The 24,675-nt window shown below is 44.9% G+C and overlaps 1 protein-coding gene and 1 long non-coding RNA gene across 5 annotated transcripts in view; one reads left to right on the top strand and one right to left on the bottom strand.

Moving 5' to 3' along the window:
• The window catches only part of Alg14 (ALG14 UDP-N-acetylglucosaminyltransferase subunit), a 99,474-nt gene that overhangs the window by 13,599 nt on the left and 61,200 nt on the right, over positions 1-24,675 (bottom strand). The window contains exons 4-5 of one of the 4 annotated variants that reach the window (XM_076933195.1): positions 23,075-23,243; positions 12,032-12,172 (exon numbers count right to left, since the gene is read on the bottom strand). The exons of 1 other annotated variant lie outside the window; for it this stretch is intronic. In XM_076933195.1, coding sequence (XP_076789310.1) covers positions 23,118-23,243 — 126 coding nt within the window. In that variant the 3' untranslated portion in view covers positions 12,032-12,172; positions 23,075-23,117. Of the gene's footprint in view, positions 1-11,719; positions 12,173-18,296; positions 20,934-23,074; positions 23,244-24,675 lie in introns of those variants that run through there. 2 more of the 4 variants (XM_076933196.1, XM_034499588.2) reach the window with 2 other exon arrangements.
• On the top strand, positions 4,189-6,413 carry LOC143441907 (uncharacterized). The gene is made up of 3 exons (XR_013109659.1): positions 4,189-4,307; positions 5,309-5,385; positions 6,077-6,413. It is a non-coding gene; the product is annotated as an uncharacterized LOC143441907 (long non-coding RNA).

Raw genomic sequence — 24,675 nt, 5'->3', positions numbered from 1 at the left:
TTGTGTGTGGGGGGGGGGGGAGGGGGGCAGTGTGTGGGTGTCTGGTGTCTGCATTTATGGGTGTTCATACATACATGAGTACATGTGATCATGCAGGTACATGTGTATGTCTATACATGTGACAGCCAGATGTTGACTTCAGATGCCTTCCCTAATCATTCTCCATTCACTGGAACAGAGTCTTTCACTGAACCCAGGCTCGCTAGCCTAGCTAGCCATCTTGCTGCGGGGAATCCCTGTCTCCACCCCTCCACTGCTGGGATTGAAGGCAGGCCACCACACCCACCTCGATTTCTTACCTATATCCCGGTGATCTGAACTCTGACCCTCACATTTGTGTGACAAGTGATTTCTCCAATGAGCCATCTCCCCAGTCTTGAAGTTTGGCCATTTATCACCAGTAGTTTCACCGTTAGCTATGTTTCCCTAGAAGCTGCAAACATATTTCATGAAAAAAATAAACTGTCTACAAATATGCACAAAATGTTTATTCCATAGAACAGCCCCAAACCAGAACTTACCCAATGTCTATCACCTGTTAAACAAAATGTCCCAGGTAGAGACACACAATGGGATATTGCTCAATCAATAAAGGGAATGGAATAGGGATTAGGAAGATGGCTCAGTCAAATCTGCTTGTCATAAGCACGAGGGCCAGAGATCAGGCTCCCAGCATCCATGTGATAAATCAAGCATGGCAGCATGTTCCTGTAGGACAGTTCAGGGTTAGGGGCAGCAGAGATATGCTGATTCATAGAACTTGCTTACCAACCAGTGAGTTCAAATTCAGTAAAAAAACCATGTCTCAAAAAATAAGGTGGAGGGTGACTGAGAAAGACATTGTACTTCAATATGTAAATGCACATGCACTCGTGAGTGTGTACATACCCTGCACAACACACATGCGTGCACTCGCACACACATACACACACACAGACACACAGACACACACACACACACACACACACACACACTCACACACACACTGTATCTTATCAGTGAAACTTGAAAATACTATGCTAAGTGAAAGAAGCTAGTTACAAAAGACAAATAAATACCAGACAAATAAATCCTTATAAATGACCAATCCATAGACAGAAACTGGGTCAGCGGGATCTGGGGACAGTGGAAGGTAATATGGAGAATAACTCCTAACACATGTGAGTTATATGTGTCTGGAATTTGTAATCATGGTCATACAACTGTGAATGTACTAAAAACCACTGACTTGCACATGGGTGGATTTTTTGGTATGTGAATTATATCTCAGTGGAAACCACTAAGGCCAGCATGGAATAACTTGCTCCCACAGCTCGGTAAAGCGGTCTTATTTTAATCACACCAGCATAGCCTCTCCTGTCCCCCTGGACCAGCGTGACTGAAGTGTACTAGACTTTTCTTTCTTTCTTTCTCTCTCTCTCTCTCTCTCTCTCTCTCTCTCTCTCTCTCTCTCTCTCTTTCTTTCTTTCTTTTTTTGAGACAGGGTCTCACTATGTAGGCCTGGCTGTCCTGGAACTCACTGTGTAGAACAAAGAGGCTGGCTTCAAACTCACAGAGATCCCATGCCTCTGCCTCTCAAGTGATGGGGTTAAAGACCTGCACCATGTCTGGCTTTATAGTTTTCAAATTGGTATTTTACACCTCACTTTCTCTCTTCCCTCTGAACTGTCTTTTCCTGAATCTGAGGTCCTTAGCTACTTATAACACAACTGAAGTGACATTTGGACTCAAAGTCCGGACATGCTTGCTCTCTGGAAGAATAAACCCAGCCACACTGCAGAGGAATACAAGGCTCATGGATGCGCAGGCTGTACGTAGACACTGTGTTGACAGATCTTAGTACAAACCTGAGGCATAGCGCTTCAGGCCTTGGATCTTCTAGCCGAGCCTGTTGAGTCACTCCCAGCCCTTTTAGTGCCCCCCCCCCCCATTCCTCCCACTGAAGCTCAGACACCATGAAGCCGAAGACGCCATCCCTTCTATATCCTGTGAAATACTGATCCACAGAGTCTGTGGGTTTCATTAAATAATGTTTGTTTACCACGCACTAATTTGTAAATTGATGCAGAGCAACAGGTAATTAGGGTTTAAGTATATAGCTGAGCCTAGTGTGTGCAAGCCCATGGTTTCAAGCCTGGCACTGCAAATAAAATAAAAAGCTAATTGGGAAAATAACTTTCAGAAGAAGCCACTTTCTCCCTGAGTTTTGTCACTTTGGCTTACTATTAAAAGAGGAAGCAATCTCTTGTCCCCAAGGCAAATGGAAGATGTGTTCCTACATCAGGGTAGGAACAGGATTTTTCTCTTCCCCTCCTTGGGTTGGCCTCATGTCACAGTGAAAGAGAAACCAGTGGATATTTGGAAATCTTTTAACCATATGCAGATGAATAAGCAAATGGCTGGACTTGAATCCTAATCTCTTTTCCTTTCCTGTAGAGCTGAGACTTTTGTTTCCACTCTAATAAACTTGAGCTTTTGAAACAGAAGTCATGTGTCTCTTAACATGACGATTAGCAGCAAGAATGTGAAGAAAGGAGATAGCCAGGAAGTGTGAAGCCTTAATTAACACCCAAGCCATTTGCCTGAAAGCAAGAACAATGTTTCTGGCAGGCAAGTATGAAATCAGCATTTCGGTCTCACTTGGAACGCTCAAAGCCCTACTCCCCCCCTTAGTCTTTTAAAATATTGATTTCATGTTTAATGATTTTATAAAAAGAACTTTAAAAAAGTTTTCAGCCTGGCTCCCGTGACTGAAACATGGTCGTCTTCTATAGCATTCGGAGTTTGGGGGGGGGGGGCTCTCCCCATTTCTGGGCCCCACATAGTTGCAGACCCTCAGGAGATACAAACACTGGCTAGAATAAAACTGAAGAAAAGCCAAGCAACAGCAGGAGGGATAGAAGAGTCTGGGACGCAGGCTCTTGTCTCTTCTCAAAAAGAGGGGGAAAGGAGCTTCGTTCTTCAAAGAGAAGGGAAAGGAAGCAAGGCTGTCTATGGGAATACCATACACAGAGCTGGCTGTGGAGTCGGCAACAAATCAAAATCCCAAACCATTCCTTATCCAGTCCCAACCTAGTAAGCAGATTAAGAGAGGCTCCGTTTTTCAAACTGATTTAATTCCTAAATTATCTGGGCCTAAGATCATGTAGAGCATGTGAAAGGACCTGAGCCATGGTCACCTCCAGTCCACAAGCACACAGGATGAGCCTATAAAAGCCAGAGAGAGAGAGAGAGAGAGAGAGACAGACAGAGAGAGACAGACAGAGAGAGACAGACAGAGAGAGAGACAAAGAGACAGAGAGAGACAGAGGCAGAGACAGAGAGACAGAAAAACAGACACACACAGAGAGAAAGGGAAATAGAGACAGATAGACAGACAGATAGAGCAAGAGAGAGAGACTAAAACGCTCTCCTTAAGATCTTACTGAAACTCAAATATCTAAGGGAGAAATGAAGAAGCTTGTGAATCCCAGGTCTGTCACCTAGTAGGAAGGGAGAGAGCACACATCCTGCAGGCAGCAAGAAAGCACGTGGGGAGCTGCTACAGAAGAGGAACCCGTCGTCATTTCTTCATACTATGTGTGAGTGTCTCCACAGTTAAAAGGTCTAAAAGCAGGGAGAGATGACTCTGCAGCTCCAAGCACTTGCTGCTCTTGCAGAGGACCCAGCTTCAACACCCAGCACCCACAGGGTGACCCACAACCACTTGTTACTCCAGCTCCAGGAGATTCCATGTCCTCTGTTGAGTGTACCAGACATGTATGTGTGCATATACGCCCATACAGGTAAAACATTCACGCACATACAATTTTAAAAATAAATAAATCATTGAACAATTTTAAGTTCTGAAAGTAGGGCTGGCAAGATGGGTAAAGTGTTTTCTCAAGCAACAAAAATAAATAAATCCTAGAAAGAAAAAAGAACTTGGCTCCTGAGGTCTGAGTTCGTATATTAGATGCTTTTCTAGGACTGTGATAAAATGTAACAACCAAAGCAGGCTTATTTTGGGTGTATGGTCCCAAGAGGGCTAAGTGGCAGTCACCATCACAGCAGGGAAGCTGGGCAGAACGGGGCAGCTGGGGGAACAGCTGAGCGCTCACATTTCAAAGCACAAGCAGGAAACAGAGAGCAACTGAAAATAGCATGGGCCATTTGTAACCTCCAAGCCACCTCTGTGACACACTTCCTCCAGCAAGGCCATACCTCCTAATCCTCCTCCAACAGCCACCAACTGTGGACCAAAGAGTCACACGCTTGGGACTTATAAGGGACATCTCATTCAGACCAAAACAGGCAATGATGATGAGGTAATGACATTATAGATGAACTCCTGGGTCTGAGAACTGGCCTGGCTGGGTAGAATGTGAATCCCCACTCTTCTTGTTGATGATCTTCTGCTGGGGACAGCTCAAGCACTCTTTTTTTCTAAGACACTGCATCTGAGGTCTGGGATTGCCATTTCTCCTCTAGGATTAGATCCTTGTCTAAGTCCAGGCTTCAGTCTGCAAACTTCTCTCTTCGTTTTGCCCATCTTCAGAAGCTCACAGGTGTTGGAACCATAGGCAAGGACTGCCAGGTTGGACTTGAGAAGATTAAAAGAAAAAATTCTTTTTCAAAACAAATTTTTAAAAAAGGGGTGGAGTGGGCGTGGGGAGAAGTAGTTAATGGAAGCCTTACAACTACCAGGACTAAATTCTGCAGCAATTACCTTATTGCTGCATTTATTAAGCATGTGCTTAAGGAAGAAGCCAGGGTCAGCTGTCACTTTGAGTTCATCCTTGTGAGACTCTGAGTCCCCAGTTAACTAACCAAAGCATTATGCCAATGAGTTCCTGTGGTGGTTTGAATGACAATGCCCCAACAGGCTCATATATTTGAATACTTGATCCCCATTGGTGGAACTGTTTGGAAAGGATTAGGAGGTGTGGCTTTGTTGTAAGAGGTATCACTGGGGGCAGGCTTTGAGGTTTTAAAAGACTAGAACAGCAGGTGGTGGCGGCACCCTTCCAGCACCTCCTCCCACCTCCCAGCACCTCCTCCCACCTCCTCCCACCTCCTCCACCTCCCACCTCCCACCTCCCACCTCCCACCTCCCACCTCCCACCTCCCACCTCCCACCTCCCACCTCCCACCTCCCAGCACTTGGGAGGCAGAGGCAGGCGGATTTCTGATTTTGAGGCCAGCCTGGTCTACAGAGTTAGTTCCAGGACAGCCAGGGCTACACAGAGAAACCCTGTCTCGACCCCCCCCCCCCAAATAAATTAAAAAAAAAGACTAGAACAAGTGTTCTTTCTTTGCCTGCTTCTAGTGGACCAAGATATGAGCTCTCAGCTGTTCCTGCCATGTGCCTTTGCTTTGCCACCATGGACTCTAAGCCTCCAAAAGGTAAGCCCCATTAAATACTTCCTTTTATAAGTTTTCTCAGTCATGGTATTTTGTCACAGCAATAGAAAGATAACTAAGACAGACCCCCAAATATGTTTCTCAGGCCACTTTGTGGCAACTTGCTAGGTAGAAATAAATGAATTCACAAATTAGCAGCTGACTGAAGGCGACCAGAGGAGAAGGTATGTCTGTGACATCATTTAGAGCAGCAGTTCTCAAGCTGTGCCCTCAGAGATCCTTGTGGTTGTGACCTCAGGGATCCATGAGGTCAAAATCATCTTTGCAGAAATCCTGCCATGTTATTTGCCCTCTTCCCACCTTCTTATTATGACATAGGAGTTTCCAGATCCCATCGTACATGATGACATCATGTTAATCCAATATATTCTTGCATGGTAAATGCTGACAAATGAAGCTCACAAGTAGAATCTCACTGGGGACTTTGACAAGGCTAAAGATGTAATGAGTGAGGCCAAAAAGCTCCAGAATGATCTATCACTGGAGCTGGTCTGGACCAAGTCTGGATGTATATGAACTTATATCTTTAACTATTGTCAATATTTTGCTCAGAACCATGGTGTAAGCGTGGCCAGTTGAGGATCAAGGAGACCAAATTAGGATGTTATATTGTCTCTGAAGCAAAAACCAAAAACAAACTATGAATGAAGTTATCCATCTGATCCTTCCACAGATGTTTTTGGGCACACAGCCATGCCATGCTAGAAGGGCACGGAACTCCGTGATAACCTTGCTTGCAGATGGTTGTGTCCCAGAGTTCTCTAGAGAAGCAACCCAAACTGGGCTCTAGGAGACAAGGAAGACTGTGAAGGTGAAATTTAAGCTTGAAAGAGAAGACACTGTGATGGGTATTACTGGTTGTCCACTTGACTACGTCTGGAACGAACTACCATCCAGAAGTGGAGGGCACAGCTGTGCCCTGGATCTTGGGAGGCCTCATGCCTTTAGTCTAGATCTTGACGTGGGAAGACACGACTTTAATCTAGGCCACTCCTTCCGCTGGGAGTCTATATAAGGACATAGAAGAAGGAAGCTTCTGGTTTTTCTTTGCCTGCTTGCCTTCACCTTGCTAACATATCCACTCCTTCACTGGCACTGGAGCTTGCTTCTTTGGGATTGCAGCTTATACAGAAGACCAGCTTTGTGGAGCCGAGCAACTACTAGATTTTTAGGCTTACTATTCATAGCTAGCCATTGTTGGATTAGTTGAATTGCAGCCTATAAGTCATTCCAATAAATTCATTTATTCATTCATTCTCTCTCTCCCTCTCTGTCCCCCCCCCCGCCCCCATTCATTCCATATGTTCTGTGACTCTAGAGAACCCTGGCTAATATAGATATTTTAACATGGCCTTTCAAATCTCAGCTAACATGTCTTTTTTTGATAGCTCTTTCCAGAGCAGTGAGAACACAATCCACTCCTTCACAACACCCTGCTTATTTCCCTACTAGTACTGTGTTAAGGTAAATCTTGGATTGGGAATGTAGCTATGCAGCCCTAGATTCAAACTTCAGTACTGAAGAGGTTAAAAAAAAGCCAGCACTTGGGAGGCAGAGGCAGGCAGATTTCTGAGTTCGAGGCTGGCCTGGTCTACATAGTGAGTTCTAGGACAGCCAGGGCTACACAGAGAAACCTTGTCTCGAAAAAACAAAAAACAAACAAACAAAAGCAAAAAGATGTCAGATACTAAAGAATTTTGGGTCAAATCCAGGCTCTGTTACTTTCTAGTTTATATAATGTTTTGTCTGGTATTTTCGAGATAAGATACGTAGCCCAGGCTACCCTAGCTGTTTCAGACTCTTAAGTGCTGGGATCATAGTCACAAACCATGTCTGGCTATATAATATTTAGAAATTTATTTAGCCTCTCTGTGCTTTAATTCCCTAATAAAATATGTCAATCAAATCAGAAATTTATGTTGTGCTGCATTTAAATGTGGCCATGGAGGACCAGGCGATAGCCTCATGGCAGAGCACTTACCCAATACCCACACTGTGTGTGTGTGTGTGTGTGTGTGTGTGTAGACCATGGGACTGAAAAGGAACGGATAGACATATGGTAGGTAGTACATCAATGACAGAATCAACAGATAAATTCAGCAAATGAGAGAAACAGTAAAGGTCATGCCAAAGAAAGAAGGATAAGGGGAAGTCCTGGAAATAGTGATTTCTTTCTCCCCCACACCCCCTTGGTGTTATGGTTGAAGTCAGGCTTTAAATATGCTAGACAACTGCCCTACCACTATGTGATCCTTAACCCGTAAGAGATGTTCCTATCTGTGACAAAGGTGTTTAACACTGCAATGCCAACAAACCCCTTTTAGTCAGAGCTGGGGAGGTGGCTCAGTGGGTCACATGTCTGCATGCAAGACTGGAAACCTGAATTCAGATCCCCTGGAGTGCACACAAACGCCTGGTGTAGTGGTGTGGGCCTGTATTCCAGTGTTAGAAGTAGAGAGAGACTAGGGGCTCACGGGTCCTGCTGAGTGGGAGTGCTTCAAGATAGACCCTGTTTCAAAAGACTGCGGAAGAAACCTTGTCAGCTTCTGGTATTCATTCGTACTTATTTGCATGGGGATTACACCCATCCCTCTTTTTAGCAGATGAGGCTTTATTAAAAATGAAATGTATTGATTCAGCCTAAGACACATACATACAGTAAGGAGACAGGCTTCCTAATTTTAACTTACTGTGTCAGAAGGAAAAGTAATATGTTTAAGTTGCTTTTGTAAAAGAAAGCTTGGTCCTTTGTAGCAGGGACCTCTTGGTATCTAATTTAAAGTCTGACAATGTTCTTGTTGTCGACATGGAACACAGTGCCCTCCGGTCCAGGCGTGAGCTTCCTGCCGTGACTTCTGGGCATCCTTTTTGAAACAAACCTTCTGACCTGGAAGGCCGCTGAGACCGTTCGGGATAGTTGAATGGTAGATAAAAATCTCCAGGGAAGTAGGTGTGGGCAGGATGTGTGGTTTCCCTGCCTCTTGTCTGAAGGCTGGTTCAGTTCGTTTGGCATAAATGGGGTCTTAGACTAAAAAGATTCATTCCGGAGTGTTCCAAGAGAAACACAAAAGAACAAGCTACCTATTGATCTTCATTTCAAGTTGAAACTAGAACATTCCTCCTCAAAGGTAGAAAAAGGCACAACAATGAAACTGTATCTCTTACTATAACCTCAAAGCAGCCACCTCTGCCAGTGCATCTGGTTCAGTAAGAGTACATACAAGCAGGGCATGCACGTGTTTACCGAATAATCTAGAACAAGCAGGAAGACTCAATAACAAGTGTTTTACTCTGGCTCTGAGTGTGTACAGTTGACTGAATCTGGGGAAATGGTTCTCAGTTTTTAGTGATACAGTACACAGACTTTTCCCCTGGCACTGCAGGCTAGTCACTAAGTAGGCACTGAAAGCATCTGGGAAGCTCACTCACCTTTAGTATACTTCTCCCTGGTCTGAGACCCTTTGCAATAGGAGTGTCTGTGGTCCGAGGGGAGCTACTGCACAGTCCTGATAGGCATTAATGAGGCCAAATGCAGCCACTTTACCCAAGGCTACTTAGGAATAAAATATACAGAGAGAAGGTTTCTTTTTCTTTTCTTTCTTTCTTTTTTTTTTTTTTTTTTTTTTTTTTGGTTTCTCTGTGTAGTCCTGGCTGTCCTGGAACTCACTCTGTACACCAGGCTGGCCTCGAACTCAGAAATCTGCCTGTCTCTGCCTCCCAAGTGCTGGGATTAAAGGCATGCGCCACCACCGCCCAGCGAGAGGTTTCTAATATGAACCAAATGCACACATTGCTGCCACTGAAGAACACTGTTTTCTCTCTAGCAAAGAAGCTCATTTCATCTCTGACCCAGGCTAAGCTACAGTAATCTGTTGTCCAATATCCCAGGCTAAGAGGGCTGTGTTAACAGCTAGTGCCTGACTTTCAAGGACTACACTCAAAGCAAGTAAGCCACTGGTTGGTTGCCCCAAGGCCACTGTCATGGTTTGAATATGCTTGGCCCAGGGAGTGGCACTATTTGGAGATGTGGCCTTGTTGGAGTAGGTGTGTCACTATAGGCATAGGCTTTAAGACCCTTATCCTAGTTGCCTGGAACTCAATATTCTGCTAGCAGCATTCAGATGAAGATGTAGAACTCTCAGCTCCTCCTGCACCATGCCTGCCTGGATGCTGCCATGCTCCTGCCTTGATAATGGACTGAACCTCTGAACCTATAAGCCAGCCTCAATTAAATGTTGTCCTTTATAAAACTTGCATTGGTCACAGTGTCTGTTCACAGCAGTAAAACCCTAAGACAACCACCAAAGATAGAGAGTAAGTTTATGCATAGTCTAGGGTGACTTGTCTTTAGTCCCAAGACAAAGAAAAGATATTAGTGACAGATGAACTGGTCAATTCAGGGAAGGAGCCTCATAAAAGAATAGGAAAGCCCATATTAGCCTTAGCATTGTATTGTTTTGGTACTGGGGGTTGAATTTAGGAACTCACCCACGCCAGATAAGTACTCTATTGTGAAGAAACATCTTTATTTCGAAAAAGGAATTTGCTAAATTACCTGGGCTATTCTTGAATTACTCTATATTCCAGGCAGACCTGAAACTTGTCATCCTTCTGCCTCAGCTTCCTGAAGAGCTTCAGTTACAGGCTTTCACCAGCAGGCCTGGTCAGCCTTATAGCACATCAATTTCACATCATCCTGGATGGTCATGGCTCTTTTTAATATAACCCAGTATCTTTATTAATTGGTTTCCATTTCCTTTGGGGAGCAGTTTCCACTTGCTCATTGGCTTGTATGTGGATTCTAAGCATGTGTGTGTGTGGAGGTCAGGAGACAACTCACAAAAGTCACTTCTTTCCTTTTGCCTGGGAATTGAACCTCAGTTGTAGGGTTAGTGACAGGCACCTTTACCTGCTCAGCCCATACCTGCTGGCCCATTCCTCTTTTCTTTACTCCATCTGTATCATACTGATACATCAGAATAGTTAAGATCAAAAACCATAAACTCAAGCACTCTATGTGGACATCTTTGCATTTCTATTTGCTGTGGGAGCAGTGCTTACAGGCAGGAGACAAACGTTTCTGGACATCAAGGAACTTCTGACACAGACATGATTCTGTCAGGGACATAGTCTCAAGTAGCACCAGCTACATAATCTGTGAGGTCTACAGTGTGATTTGCTATTTAAAATCAGTAAGATGCTTGAAGGTGGAGCTGAGAGGTCAGGTATTTGTCTAACATGGTAGGAGATGTGTGGCTTAATCTCTAGACCAGGAAATGGCAGCAGCAGTGACAACAATTAATAATAGTAATGATAACAATAATTATAATAACAACATCAATAACGACAACAATAATACAAGAAAGAAAATCAAAGATTGAAAGCAAAGTGTGGGGATAAATATGACATAGTCCACATTCTCAGGAAACTGGGCCCACTCTCAAGAGGGCCTACCTAGGCTTGTATCTGGTTTTGTCATTTCCTAGTCATGTGATCCTGGACAAGTCATCTATAAAACAGGGACAGTAAAGAGTCTCTATCTCATTGAGTCCTTCCAGATTGAATTAGGTGTTATCTGAAAAGTGCTTAAAATACCTGGCATTCAGCAAGCACTACATACATGTTTATGAATATACTCTCTACCGGGCAGGCATTTCAAAAAGCTAGAGACAATTATAGCCATTGGAAAAAAATTAATTTTTTCTTCATGTTTGAAAATTGAGATTCCTGATGGACAGAATCATGCTTTTATTCTGAAGACACTGCCAATATTTTAACCAAACAGATTTTAAAATACAGTCTGGATACAGGCCAACAACACATAAAGCAGACTGAAGAATAAAGGAAGACACTTGTTTCCATCGAGAACTGGAAGTCTGTGGAGCGTAAATGGACATGAAACCAGTTTAACAAACTGCTCCCTTTGTGCTGAGATAGCTCATGCTTCCTTTATGCTGAGATAGCTCACTGAGATGCTTCCCAGAAGGATGAAAGCCTGACCAGACTTAACAGGACCAAAGGGATGCCTTGTTCTTTATCTCCCCCTCTTTCCTCACTTCCCAGTCCCTAGTTCCTTCACCAAGAACTCCTGATCCTCCTCCCTCTGTCTCCTGAGAGGGATCACAGGCTAGAACAATACCTACCCCCTAACCTGCCTTATGCTGTTCTTTTCTCTTTATAATGTAGAGCACTTTTGTTTTATTTAAAGCTGTAAAACAGGAAATGTTACTAAACATACACACTCTATATTTAGGTCAAGGGGAAAAAAAAAGCAAACCAAACCCATGGCTATAAGAGTCCAAAGAGAACCTGCGAGTAGTGTTATACACCTTTATTTAGAAAACTGTTTTCGTGCACAGACACAGCTATTTGGTGAGCATTATGTGCTAAAGTTTCTCTTTCTTCATTGAGTTATTTGTACATTTTAAATTCTTTACCACGGACAATTGTTTGGGCATTTGAAAAACTTGACAGTAAAGATAATATAGTAAATATTATTGGTAATTGTAATGTTCTCAAGACTTAGGGTTGCCATTTGTCAAACAATCCGCCCCAGGTACACAGACTTGGGGTACTTCTCCTTAAGAGTGGGCCACTGGACAATGAAGTAATCGGAGAGGTGCCTCAGAATCTTCCCAGAAAGGGACAACGTCTCCACTCGGCAAATGCTCTCAACGTAGATAATGATCACTTTCTTTATTCCAAGTATCCCAAGTAACAGGGCAGACACACAGATAGGAACGCACGTCCCTGGTCCGTTACACAGCACCTTCAAAAGAAAAAAGGCCAAATAAAAATACAGAAAATGTCTTCAGTGGACCATTCTGAATTTAACACCCTAATCTTAGAGGGAGACGTAATAATCCAGTTAAGTCTCTCTTTTAGGAACACGGATGTGACAGTGTGTACTGAAGGCACTGTACTCAGGAGTCATGTGGAGCTTTGAAGTCTTGGCACTCTTGCTTGCCAGCTGTGTGACTTGGGGTGAATCACTTAACTTCATCTCTCTGTTTCTCTCTCTCCCCCTCTCTCTCTGTGGGGGGATGCCCACTCATGTGTGTACATGTAGAGGCTAGAGGTCAGAGGTTGACCCTGGGAGTCTCCTTTTACTGTTCTCCACTTTAGTTTTTTTAAATATTTGTTTTGTTTTGTTTTGTTTTTTTGAGACAGGGTTTCTCTGTGTAGCCCTGGCTGTCCTGGAACTCACTCTGTAGGCCAGGCTGGCCTCAAACTCAGAAATCCACCTGCCTCTGCCTCCCAAGTGCTGGGCTTAAAGGCGTGCGCCACCGCTGCCCGGCTCCACTTTAGTTTTTTGAGATGGGGTCTCTCACTCACTCTAGGACTCACAATTTTGGTTAACTGGCTGGGTAGCTGTGGAGTCCCACATCTGTCTCTCTCCACCCACTCATGCAGGGCTCCAGAGTCCTGTGGCTTTTAAGTAGGTGCTGGGGATCCAGACTCAGGTCTTCACACTGTACAGCAAGCATTTACCTGCTATGTCATTTCTCTAGCACCACGAGGAATTTTATTTCAAACTTCTACCACACTGGTTGGTGATTTACTCAGTACTCACTGCATGGAGTATTTTACTCCTCTCTGAGTCTTGTGAACCTTCAGTGTCCCACAATACAGAGGAAAGCAGAAAACAAAACAGGCTATGATCCATTCAGTTTTCTTTCTTCTACTTATGTTCTTAATGTAGAAGAAAGAGCTTTCAATGACTATGATGTAGTATCTCTTGGGGCTCCAACACAACAAACAGGACATTTGGAAGAAGGCTAACACTTGAATGAAGTTTTGTGTGTGTGTGTGTGTGTGTGTGTGTGCATGTGTGTATGTGCGTGTTTGTTTGGCTGTTTTCCTTTTTTGTTGTTTTTGATTGTTTTATTCAACAGAACTGAATCTGTGCCCATGACACAGAAGAACTTTAGTATTTCTGGAATTCTGCTAACATCTACAGAAACCCACCAGTTTTAAATAAATTGGCTGATTAATCTAACAAGAGAAATAACAGTTCCAGTCACAGAACAACTGCAAAAATGTGTATTAGTGTTTGAAGAAATGGGAGGAATCTTGCTTCATAGACTTATTAATAAGATAATTTATTATTGCTTGAGAAAAAGTATTTAATTCAATATCTTTCTCATATGCTCATAATGACTGAATTAGTGAAACCCAATAAATCATTTTACTCCACAGCTACAAAACAGAAGGCTTGTGGTTGTCTACACATGCCTATCAGCATCCTGAACAATGTCACACGGTCCTTCCTAAACCAGATCCACAAACATCAGAGACTCTTCCAGTAGGATGGGTCTTCAGACACAGGGTTGAGTGTCCTGTGCGATACACAATAGGGATTCTCACACAGACAAGCAGCCTGGCTCTGGGCAAACACGGCAAAGTTCTCAAGAGTTTGATAAAAGTCATTGTGCCAAGCTCCAGCCTTCCTGTATGTATGAGTGTCTACACAGTACTCATGGAGCTCTGCTTAGTCTCAGGTGGGAGCCATCTTTTTGTAGCTTTCTGAAGCGTTCTTCCTATAATTTAAATGGTTTCTGTCTTTCATGGAGAACTTTTTATTTAGGATGTCTTCCAAGTTAGCAGTGACTAAGAGGAGCGAGAGTCCTGCCTTTCATTGCCATTAGATTAACAGACCCTCAAAGCAGCAGAGTGCAAACATGGGACTAAGGTGGGTGGAAGCGGTCCACAGGCTGCAGCCGGACCACCGAGACTGGACTACAGCAGAAGACCTCACCAGCACTATGTATTAACCACTCACCATGGCCGTAGACCACACCAAACACGACATATAGAATACTTTAATTATTACTTGCAGTGATAAGAAGGCAATCTGCTTGATTAGTGGCAGAAGGCTTATATGGTTTCAGGCTACATTTTTCTTAATCCTCTTAACTTAAAAAATGGGGAAATCGGAAGTGGAGAGATGGCTCAGTGGTTAAGAGCACCAACTGCTCTTCCAGAGGTCCTGAGTTCAATTCCCAGCAACCACATGGTGGCTCATAACCGTCTGAGATGAGATCTGATGCCATCTTCTGGACAGCGACAGTGTACTCACATACATGTGATAAATAAATAAATCTTAAAAAAAAAAAAAAAAAAAGGAGGGGGGGGAAATCAGTCCTAAAACTCCAGTTTGCCTCTACCGTTGTTTGATATCTAAACTTACTCTGATTTCTTTCCTGGCCTTAACGTGCCCAACCCCCACCCCCACCCCCTCCAGTTGTAGGGACAGCTCTGTGCATCACAGGATGGTCAGCTGATTCCTTGGCCTCTGTCCACAAGACTCCTGTAGTCAAGGCAACCAAGAAGGATCTCAAGCGCTGCCACGCTGGTCCAGGTAACAACTACTGTATTAATGCCTCGATCTTCAAAACAGTGTAGAACAAAACAAAAGTTACAGGTTGCTGGAACTTTAGCAACACAAAACATGTTCAATATGTTGTTTTTAAAAATGACATACATATCCACATTTGTTCATCTCAACATCTGGCCGACTGTCTACACAAGCAGCATATACACATAAAGGCCTGGGTGCTGGTGAGAGATTCTCTGCCATAGACGGTGTGTGTGTGTGTGTGTGTGTGTGTGTGTGTGTGTGTGTGTGTGTGAGAGAGAGAGACGCTGGTGAAAGTGAGAATCAAAGCTATTTTGTTTGCTTCTCAAAGCTCTGTGTCTCCACCCTCAGAGGCATGTTACTCCAGAAGGCAGAGTACAGCAAACCCACAAAATCATAAGTTAGCAAGTCAGAGGGAAGCACAATCTAAGCCAGGGTGAAGTTACCGACTCAGCCTGTCCACGTCCCTGGCTTTGACCTCTAGCCCGGGGTACAGGGGGTAAAGGGAAATTGGGGAAAGCAATAATCTCAAGGAAAACCTCTTTTAATTAATCACAGATTTTAATTCTAACAGCATCCTAATTTTTTTAAAATGTGGATTATGATTTTATTATTCTAAGAAGCATACCAGAGAGACTTACTCCAAGCACTGAAGAAAAAAAAAAAAGGTCACTGAGAAGCTTTGTGTTAAACAACTTTAATGTAATGGCTGATAGTGCTAATTCTCAGTGCCCGTCCATCACTGCCCTGGCCTCTCAGTACCCGCCCATCACTGCACTGGCCTCTCAGTACCCGCCCATCACTGCACTGGCCTCTCAGTACCCGCCCATCACTGCCCTGGCCTCTCAGTACCCGCCCATCACTGCCCTGGCCTCTCAGTGCCCGCCCATCACTGCCTTGGTCTCTCAGTGCCCGCCCATCACTGCCCTGGCCTCTCAGTGCCCGCCCATCACTGCCCTGGCCTCTCAGTGCCCGCCCATCACTACCCTGGCCTCTCAGTGCCCGCCCATCACTGCCCTGGCCTCTCAGTGCCCGCCCATCACTGCCCTGGCCTCTCAGTGCCCGCCCATCACTACCCTGGCCTCTCAGTGCCCACCCATCACTGCCCTGGCCTCTCACTGCCCACCCATCACTGCCTTGGTCTCTCAGTGCCCCTCCCCCCCATCACTGCCTTGGCCTCTCAGTGCTCACCCATCACTGCACTGGCCTCTCAGTGCCCGCCCATCACTGCCCTGGCCTCTCAGTGCCCGCCCATCACTGCCCTGGCCTCTCAGTGCCCGCCCATCACTGCCCTGGCCTCTCAGTGCCCGCCCATCACTGCCCTGGCCTCTCAGTGCCCGCCCATCACTGCCTTGGTCTCTCAGTGCCCGCCCATCACTGCCCTGGCCTCTCAGTGCCCGCCCATCACTGCCCTGGCCTCTCAGTGCCCGCCCATCACTGCCTTGGCCTCTCAGTGCTCACCCATCACTGCCCTGGCCTCTCAGTGCCCGCCCATCACTGCCCTGGCCTCTCAGTGCCCGCCCATCACTGCCATGGCCTCTCAGTGCCCACCCATCACTACCCTGGCCACTGACTCTTGGCTTGCTTCAAGGGGAGTCTACAGTCTGCAGCAAAGCAAAGCTTTGGAAAAGAGAAAGCAGGAGCAACGGGGTAAGGAAAGAGAGTGGCTCTGTCCTCCCAGATACCCTCCATCTCTCTACCCACTCAACGTTATGGTCTCTCTTCCTAAAAAACAAAAACAAAAGCAAGAAACAAAAACTGCCCACCAAAAATGAAAATCAAAACAGGTAAAAGATGAGAGAGAGAGAGAGAGAGAGAGAGAGAGAGAGAGAGAGAGAGAGAGAGAGAGAGAGAGAGAGAGAAACAAAAAATAAAGCCAAAACAAAACAAAAAGTCTATAAAAAACTACCATTGAGTTTATTTTATGTTGGCCAGCATCTGACAGCTGTTTACCTTTTTCTCGGAGAACCAGTCTATCCTTTGCTCCCAGCTCAAGCGCTTGACATGTTCTACCCAGCTATAAGGAAGGGACATCTGAGTCCAGTCTGAGCAGAGAACTGCATTCTTCTGCCAAATGCCTCTGGCTCAGGAAAGAGCACATAAGACGGGCAGAACCACAAGACTGGAACTCCTGATGGGCCTCCTGATTGAGCCTCTCTCTTTCTCCTCTCTCTCCTCTCTCCTCTCTCCTCTCTCCTCTCTCCTCTCTCCCCTCCCCTCCCTCTCTTCTCCCCTCCTCTTCCCTCTGCTCCCCTCCTTCCTTCCTTTGTTTCTTTGGTTCTTTCTTTCTTTTTTTCCCTCCCTCCCTCCTTTCCTTCCTTTCTTTGACAGGATGTTGTCACATAGTCCTGGCTGGCCTAGAACTTACTATATAGCCTAGGGTAGCCTCATGGGTTATACCCCTGCTCTGTGCTGATATTGTAGGTAAGTTCCAGCATGGGTTGGACCAGTGCTTTCTCTACTGTCTGGAAGCCAGATGGGAGTGGACTTGGGACTCCTGACATATGGCTTGCTGCCATGTGGGAAACTTGAGAATAAGGCCACTGCAAAGACAAGCAGAAAGATGAAGACAGGCCAGGTTCCCTTTGAAGACAAGGTTTAAGATCCGTGAATCCAGCTGTGTCTGAAGGGATCCAGATCTTTCCCTAGACTTGCCAGGTACGTGAGGGGATATGTTCTATCTTTGCTTAAGCCAGTTTCAAGCAAAATCTCCGTCACTGGCAATAAAAAGCATTCTAATCACCATAGTCCTTTATTTTGACTCACTTTCTATCTGGCCTCTGACCACTGGCAGTGCCAACCATTAGGTGTTCGGTACGTATCTGCTGGGTGAATAAATACACTGTGAAAGCCGGAAGTTCGAGAAATGCACCAAAGATAACGTATGCCATAGGTCTAAGAAACAGAAAGGGGCCAGCCCACTATAAATGCAGACTCATGAGAGTAGATGCACCAAGGACTCAGAACATCATCAAAGTTTGTTATTCTATACACAGGTCAAGTCCCACTGGCTGAAACACAACACCTGCATGTATGAAGAGACATGCTTAACTTTATTAGTTTCAACTTAACTTCCAGCCCAGCAGGAATCCCCTCCCAACACTAAGGCTGGAGGTGAGACCTTTGGGGTCCCACGTTGGTTATAGGTCAGAGATATGCAGTTTAGGTGGGTCCAGATCAGGGCATATGAGGGTGAGACTGGAAGGCTGTAAAGGCTTCATTCTTAGGAGATGAGGCAGAGAAGCAGAGCCTTCGAGGGTGGCCTGAAAGTCACTTTCTGAAGTCTCTTACTGGTAGAGGAGGAGGCTAGAGAGACATCGGGAGCCCAGGAGTCTTGGTGACACAGTTGTAGACATGGTTCTGTTGCACTCTTAGGGGCAAGGATAGAGCCAGAGAACTGGAGCCCTCTGTCAAAACTGAGCTGTCACAGGCAGGAGGCTATTGGAGGTCACAGGTTCTGTCAAAGTCTGTTACACTCTGCAGAAAGCTGGACAGGGAGGTGGCAGGAGCAGGCTTGCTCATGTGGATTCTGAGATCAGGAGACACGGGGAGAGAAAGAGGATCAGCTACAGCTTAACAGGAAGCGAAGTTGGTCACCATGTTAACAATGGCTGGAGAGGCCAGATGTAGTGCTTCATGCCTTTAATCTCAGTTCTTGAGAGGCAGAAGCAAGCATATCATATCCCTGTGAGCTCAAGGGCAGCCTGGTCTACATAGCAAGTTTCAGGGACAGCCGGGGCTACATAGTGAGATCCTGTTTCAATAAACAAACAAAGTTGTATCTTGATTCTAAACTCGGATTCTCGGAGCAGGCCAACTCCATTTCTCATAGCACAGGATAGACCTTTATAGGCCCCCTGTGCAGTTGGTAGATGGGTCAGTGACTTGGTCAGATGTCTGCCTCCATCTGATTAGGAGCCAGTGCTGGAGAAGCAAAGGTGCTGCCGTCAGAGGTCAGCGCCCACGGTCAGTGGCACCAGCCACAGCATCTACTGGCCAGCAGCACGGGCAGCAAGTGTCCCCAGTAAGCAGCCCTGTGCCTGTGGGGCTTAAGGCCCGGCTCTCCCTGCTCAGCTCCTACGTCATCCCTCTGTTTTCTGTGGCTATTTCATTAAATTCCCAACAGTGTTGCAGTTCAAAGTAGCATTTTCCTAAAGTCTTTTGACACAGCCAGTCAGAATAGAGGGTGGTTTGCTATGGAGGATGCTAACTAGTCTGAAGGAACAAGGACCATGAGGGCAGCGAATGCAGTCAAAGCAGCAGAAACATTGTGGAGCCGAGAGCTTCCTCAGGCACTGGCCCGCTGCACAGGAAGGAGAAGGCGGGAAGAGAGACCTCACTGTAAAAGGAGATGTGGCAAGTGGTCCAAGTGCACAGAGAAAATAAGACAAAGACCTTAGACAGGAGATGAGGAAGGTAAAAGCAGTCACACAGCAGTCCGGGAGGACAAACGAAACCGCTGCCAGACGGATGGTCTGGACAACACTCGGTCAGGAAGGCCGGGTGAAGTCTGGGGAAGGGCAGTGCTGAGTGAGTATGCACTCAGTTGTGTGGACAGCAGGCAGAAGAGGGATGTGTAGCAGATGGGGTGACGTATGTACTTGGCTCATATTGTGGTACCTTGTATTTCTTCTCTTTTACGTCTAGCCACCTGAGTGGTAACAGACAGGAACATCTAAATATCAGGACCAATGTGAAATAACCAAGTAAATACTAAACATTTGAATCAGTCTGTAATCCTCAGGGTCTCTTCCAGGTCTGCGGCTAACACCGCCGCCGTTACTGCGTGCACCGAGCTCCCTGTCTGTGCGTAGCTACTTTCACTGTGTGTTTCTGCACTTGACATCTGAGTTCCGCTGTAGCCCGGCCAACTGCTTTCATTTTCGTTATGTAATTCATACTTGCTGATTTCTACCGTACTGACTTTAGAAATGGAATTGAACTGGCTGAAGAGAAAGGAAGCTGTGGTTTTCAGTTAGAGCCGACCTCATGGTCTACTGCAGCCTCTCAGTCACTTTTCTATTTCTCTTTACCCAGACATGATGTCCACGTCCTTTAAACTGCCTGAAACGTCAGCACGTCACAGACTTTATCTAGGCTGCTGTACCAATGTTTTAAAGGTGTTGGCTCCTCGGTGAGTTACGTGCCTGGTCTCCTTGGCAATTCAAAAGCACTGTTCACAACTTAACCGAGTTACTGGAGACTTCAGGCCTGTGAGATCTTGTCCAGTTGTTAGGTTCCCAAACTAATAAGCCATCACTGATTGCGCCTGCTCAGACAGAACTCCCTACTCACCCTGTATTCACAGTCCATTACGGGGTTGAGTGACAGCCATAAAAAGGAGGAAATCCTCTAATCTGTGGCAACATGGATGGAACTGGAGGATGTTATGTTAAGTAAAATAAACCAGGTACAGGACGACAGATACTGCATATTCTCAGTCATGTGTGAAAGCTAAGAAAGCTGATTACACCGAGTGGAGTAGAACCGAGGTCACTGGAGACCAGGGGGACAGCAGGAGCAGAACGGGTAATGCATAACAAAACACAGTTTTAGGGGGGGAGGTTAGTTCCGATGTAAAACAGCACAAAAGGATAATTACAGGAGACAGCAAGTATATATTTAAAAATAACTACAGGAGAGCTTGATTTATCATTTTCCAGCACATAAAAATTAAAATACATATATTATACATTATATATCAAGTTACAATATTATACTATATAAATGAGTAAAAGTATCACATATCTAATTGTTTCGGAAAGATGTTAAATAATATGGTACTTATGGACTAGGGCTAGGTAATCATGCTGACCTGATTGGCTACTGAATGGAAATGTGACCTGGGATAATACCTTTACCTATTCCATGTCTCAGTTTCCCCCACTTACAGATTCACCCATTCGAGAAATATTTTCTCTCTATCCCAAGAAATATTTTATTAAGGAAAGGCAACATGGCAGTTTCTGCTCTGCAGTTTCTGCTCTGGCATCCAGGATGCATGTATCAGTGAACAAAAGTCCTGTTCTCACAAAGGTTACAATCCAGCAGGTAGACAAGAAGTAACGAGATGCATATATGGGCCTGGAGAGACCCGAGCATGATGCTAACATCACCAGCCTTAAGGCTACACCGTCTGACATTTCGTACTTTTTGGAGGCTGTTTCTCCATCTGCGAATATAAAGAAGGTAAAGGAGCTGAGAGGTTGTCAGTGCCCATACTGTTATGTTTTAATTTCCTACAGTTGCTTGGCTAAGCCAAGGACTAGAATAAAACAAAGACTTAGAAGGAACAAACGGAGTGACGCCATTGCCGGGTGCAGCACAGCGTCTGAGTCTCCTGACAGCTTCTGCTATCAGTTAAGGAAAGAGAATCTTGTAGTTTTCTGTTCTCTATGCAAATGCACCAAACACATGACTTCTTGCCTTCTTAGTCTTTTTAGTTTTCATTGCATTTTTAATCCACTGAAACGTTTTCAATGAGTTCTATAAAGCCTATGGATCCAGTGTTTGTTCCTACATCTTCCTCACATTTTGTATTAGGTAGGACTTTCTGATGCACAGCCAGTCAGAGCTGGAGGGGTCATATAGAGCATCCACCCTTTGCTAGGCGTTTTAATATAATTATACATCCTGCACAAGACTACTAGTTCCTATTTCCCTGTGGGATATGATCTATCCTTAGCAAATGCTTCACGCCATGAGTACACCGAACCCTTTAGAGGCTTAGAGGCTATGTTTCTCTATACGTACTCATGAAAAAGCTAAATTATAAACAAGGCATAATATGGGATTACCAATAACTAATAATAAGACAGAATAGCTATAAAACATACTGTAGGTCTTGGGAACCTCGGGATATGATTTTTTTTTCTTTCTTTATATCAAGAACTTTTTACCATTTCACTTACAAGAAGCACTTTATGGATTTTTTTTTTTTTTTTTTTTTTTGGCATATCCAAATCACTAACATCAGAGGCTGGAGAGATGGCTCAAAAGCTAAGATCACTGACTGCTCTTCTAGAGGTCCTGAGTTCAATTCCAGCAACCATATGGTGGCTCACAACCATCTGTAATGGGATCTAATGCTCTCTTCTGAAGACAGCTACAGTGCACTCATATACATAAAATAAAGAAATAATTCTTTTTAAAAAATTGCCAATATCACTACTTTTGAGCTTTAAGGTTATTCCTGAATAAAATAAGGGTTACTTAAACATAAGCACAGTGATCCTATTATAACTGTCAATCTGATAACAAAGAATGTAGTGACGAATCCATAGACTGGGTATGTATGCTGGACAAGGGAAAGATTCACATCCTGGCAGGGATGGGGGCGGGGGAGAAAGCCAAACTTTCTCACACTACTCAAGACTGTGAGCAATCCAGACCTTATAAATTCCATACTTGTAGAATCTTCCATTTAATATTTTCAGACTGCAGCTTATCATGAGTATTGAAATTTCAAAAAGATGCCGGGCAGTGGTGGCGCATGCCTATAATCCCAGCACTTGGGAGACAGAGGCAGGCAGATTTCTGAGTTCGAGGCCAGCCTGGTCTACAGAGTGAGTTCCAGGACAGCCAGGACTACATAGAGAAACCCTGTCTCAGAAAAAAAAAAAAAAAAAAAAAAAAAAAAAAAAAAAAAAAAAAAAACAAAAAACAACAACTCTCAAAAAGTGAAACCTTGGACAAGAGGGCCCTGAACTCCATTTGAATCTTATAATGCTCTGCGAGGTTATTTTCATGTTTCAGATAAAGAGCAGAAAGGACAGAGAAATTCATGGACGTACACACTAATCACAGGGCTTGTCCATGAGTGAGCTGAGACTCACACCAAAGACACAAAGGCGGGGTCTGGATCCATCCCCCCTTCACGCTGGCCCACTTTAGGCCTGTCAACCAAGTTGCACACCAGCTGGAAGCAGGGTGAAGGTAAGGCAGTGCCAGGGCAGAGTATCAGTGAAGTCTGGAAAACTGTTATGAAAGTATTAGCGCTTGATCAGAGAAACCAGTGGTGGACAGAGCACATCACTGGAGTAAGATGGACTGGTGGGTTGGCTCCTTTTGCAGTGGTAACAAAGGACTGAAAGGAGGAGGGGTTTATTTTCCTCATGGTTCCAAAGGATCCACTCACTCACCAGGGAAGATACCCCAGAGCAGGGCACTTCCTGCTGGCAGAGAAAAAGGGGACAGAGTGAGGGGTTGGGGCCTGAAAGGCCTCACAGGGCACTCCTCTGTGACCTACTTCCCTTAACAATGGCCCTACCTCCCGATTTCCATTCATTCCCCATGAAGCCACCATATGATTACCTAGTGAGGTAGTAATCCAGTCATTAGATCAGACTCCTCATTCTTAACTGTCTCTGCAGACACTCTCAGAACTGAATACAGAGGTTTGTGCTTGCGCTCTCCCAGGTATTTTCCAATCAAGGTCAGCTTTCCCAGTCGAGATCAACCACAACAAAGCAGTAAAACCATCCTGCAGGGCAAACGATGCAGCGGTTAACATTTTTAAAAAGAAAAGGGCATACTTTCCTAAACAGGAAGAACTGGCTGGAATTCAAAGCAATCAGGCAACGCCTGGCTTCTGTTGAGGTCCTCTCGTAAGAAGGTGGGGGATACCTGGCCCATGATGCTTCCTCATTTTTTTTTTTATTTGTATGCGTTACATTTCTATCTTGCTGGACTGAAAACTAGCCTGCAGTTTACCTTAAATAGTTCATGTGCAAGCTAATTCTGTAATTTTTTTAAAAAAGCTTAAGAATTTTTATAGAGGTATATCAGATTCCTCAATTCTAAGACAAAAGGATATATAAGAACACTAATGACAAACACATACACTCTGTGTGTGTGTGTGTGTGTGTGTGTGTGTGAGAGAGAGAGAGAGAGAGAGAGAGAGAGAGAGAGAGAGAGAGAGAGAGAGAGAGAGAGTTGGAGAGCAAGATACAGACAAAAAGGAATCTGACCGACTGAACTGTATCAAGCAGCTGTGCTCTTGTTGACTCAAACAACTCAGTACTTAGAGCAAAGTCCCATCTGAACGAATTGCCATCGTCCTCTAAAGAACACACACTTATTTACCCACTGTGTTTTGGGGTCTCCAAACTCTTTCTTATCAGCATTGTCCATGTGTTTGCCAGCATCCAAGCAATGGTACACAGATGCTATCAGGAGCTTAGCAGCTTCTCTGAGGTTGCTATTGACTTCAAGCTTATCTGGATGATGCTAAGTTGCACTAATGACTTCTTCCTGCTGCAGACTTAAAGCAGGAGCATCCTTAGGATCTGAGGGACTCAAATAGTTGGTCACTACTCAGAGACAACCCTACTGACACCACCAAACAGAAAAGCAAGCGATTCTAGCCAGGCTATGGCGGCGCATGCCTTTACCCCAAGCACTTGGGAGGCAGAGGTCATATTCACCCAGGGATGCTTATTAAATGTGAAGTCTCTCTAGATCAGAATCCCTAAGTCTAAGGCCAGGAATGCACTTTCAGCCAACTCTCGGATGGTTTGGTGTCAATCAGCACTTGGAAGTTTCTACTCTACGAGATGTACTGCAGGCTACGTTCACTTTTACAGGAGGGTGTATGTGTGCTAAAGAAAAAGTAGCAGGAGAAGCCATGGTGGTCAGGAAGTTACTTCTCTATTGCTGTGATAAGATATCATGACCAAGGCAACTTCAGAAGAAAGGGTTTCCCAGAGGGACAGATCCATCATGGCAGGGAATCATGGCAGCAGGAGGCAGTATGGACAGCTGAAAGCTTACATCTTGGACCACAAACAGGAAGCAAGGAGAGCTAACTGAAGTGGCCTAAACCTGGAAGGTCTCAAAACCTGCCCCCAAGAACATATGTCCTCTAGAAAAGCCACATGTCCTAAGTCTCCTCCAAACAGTGACACCTACTGGAA

This window comes from Arvicanthis niloticus, chromosome 4, assembly GCF_011762505.2.
Source record: "Arvicanthis niloticus isolate mArvNil1 chromosome 4, mArvNil1.pat.X, whole genome shotgun sequence".
NCBI classification, from domain to species: Eukaryota; Metazoa; Chordata; class Mammalia; order Rodentia; family Muridae; genus Arvicanthis; species Arvicanthis niloticus.
The sequence above is the reverse complement of the archived record's forward strand: the minus strand, read 5'-3'. Positions and strand labels throughout refer to the sequence as shown.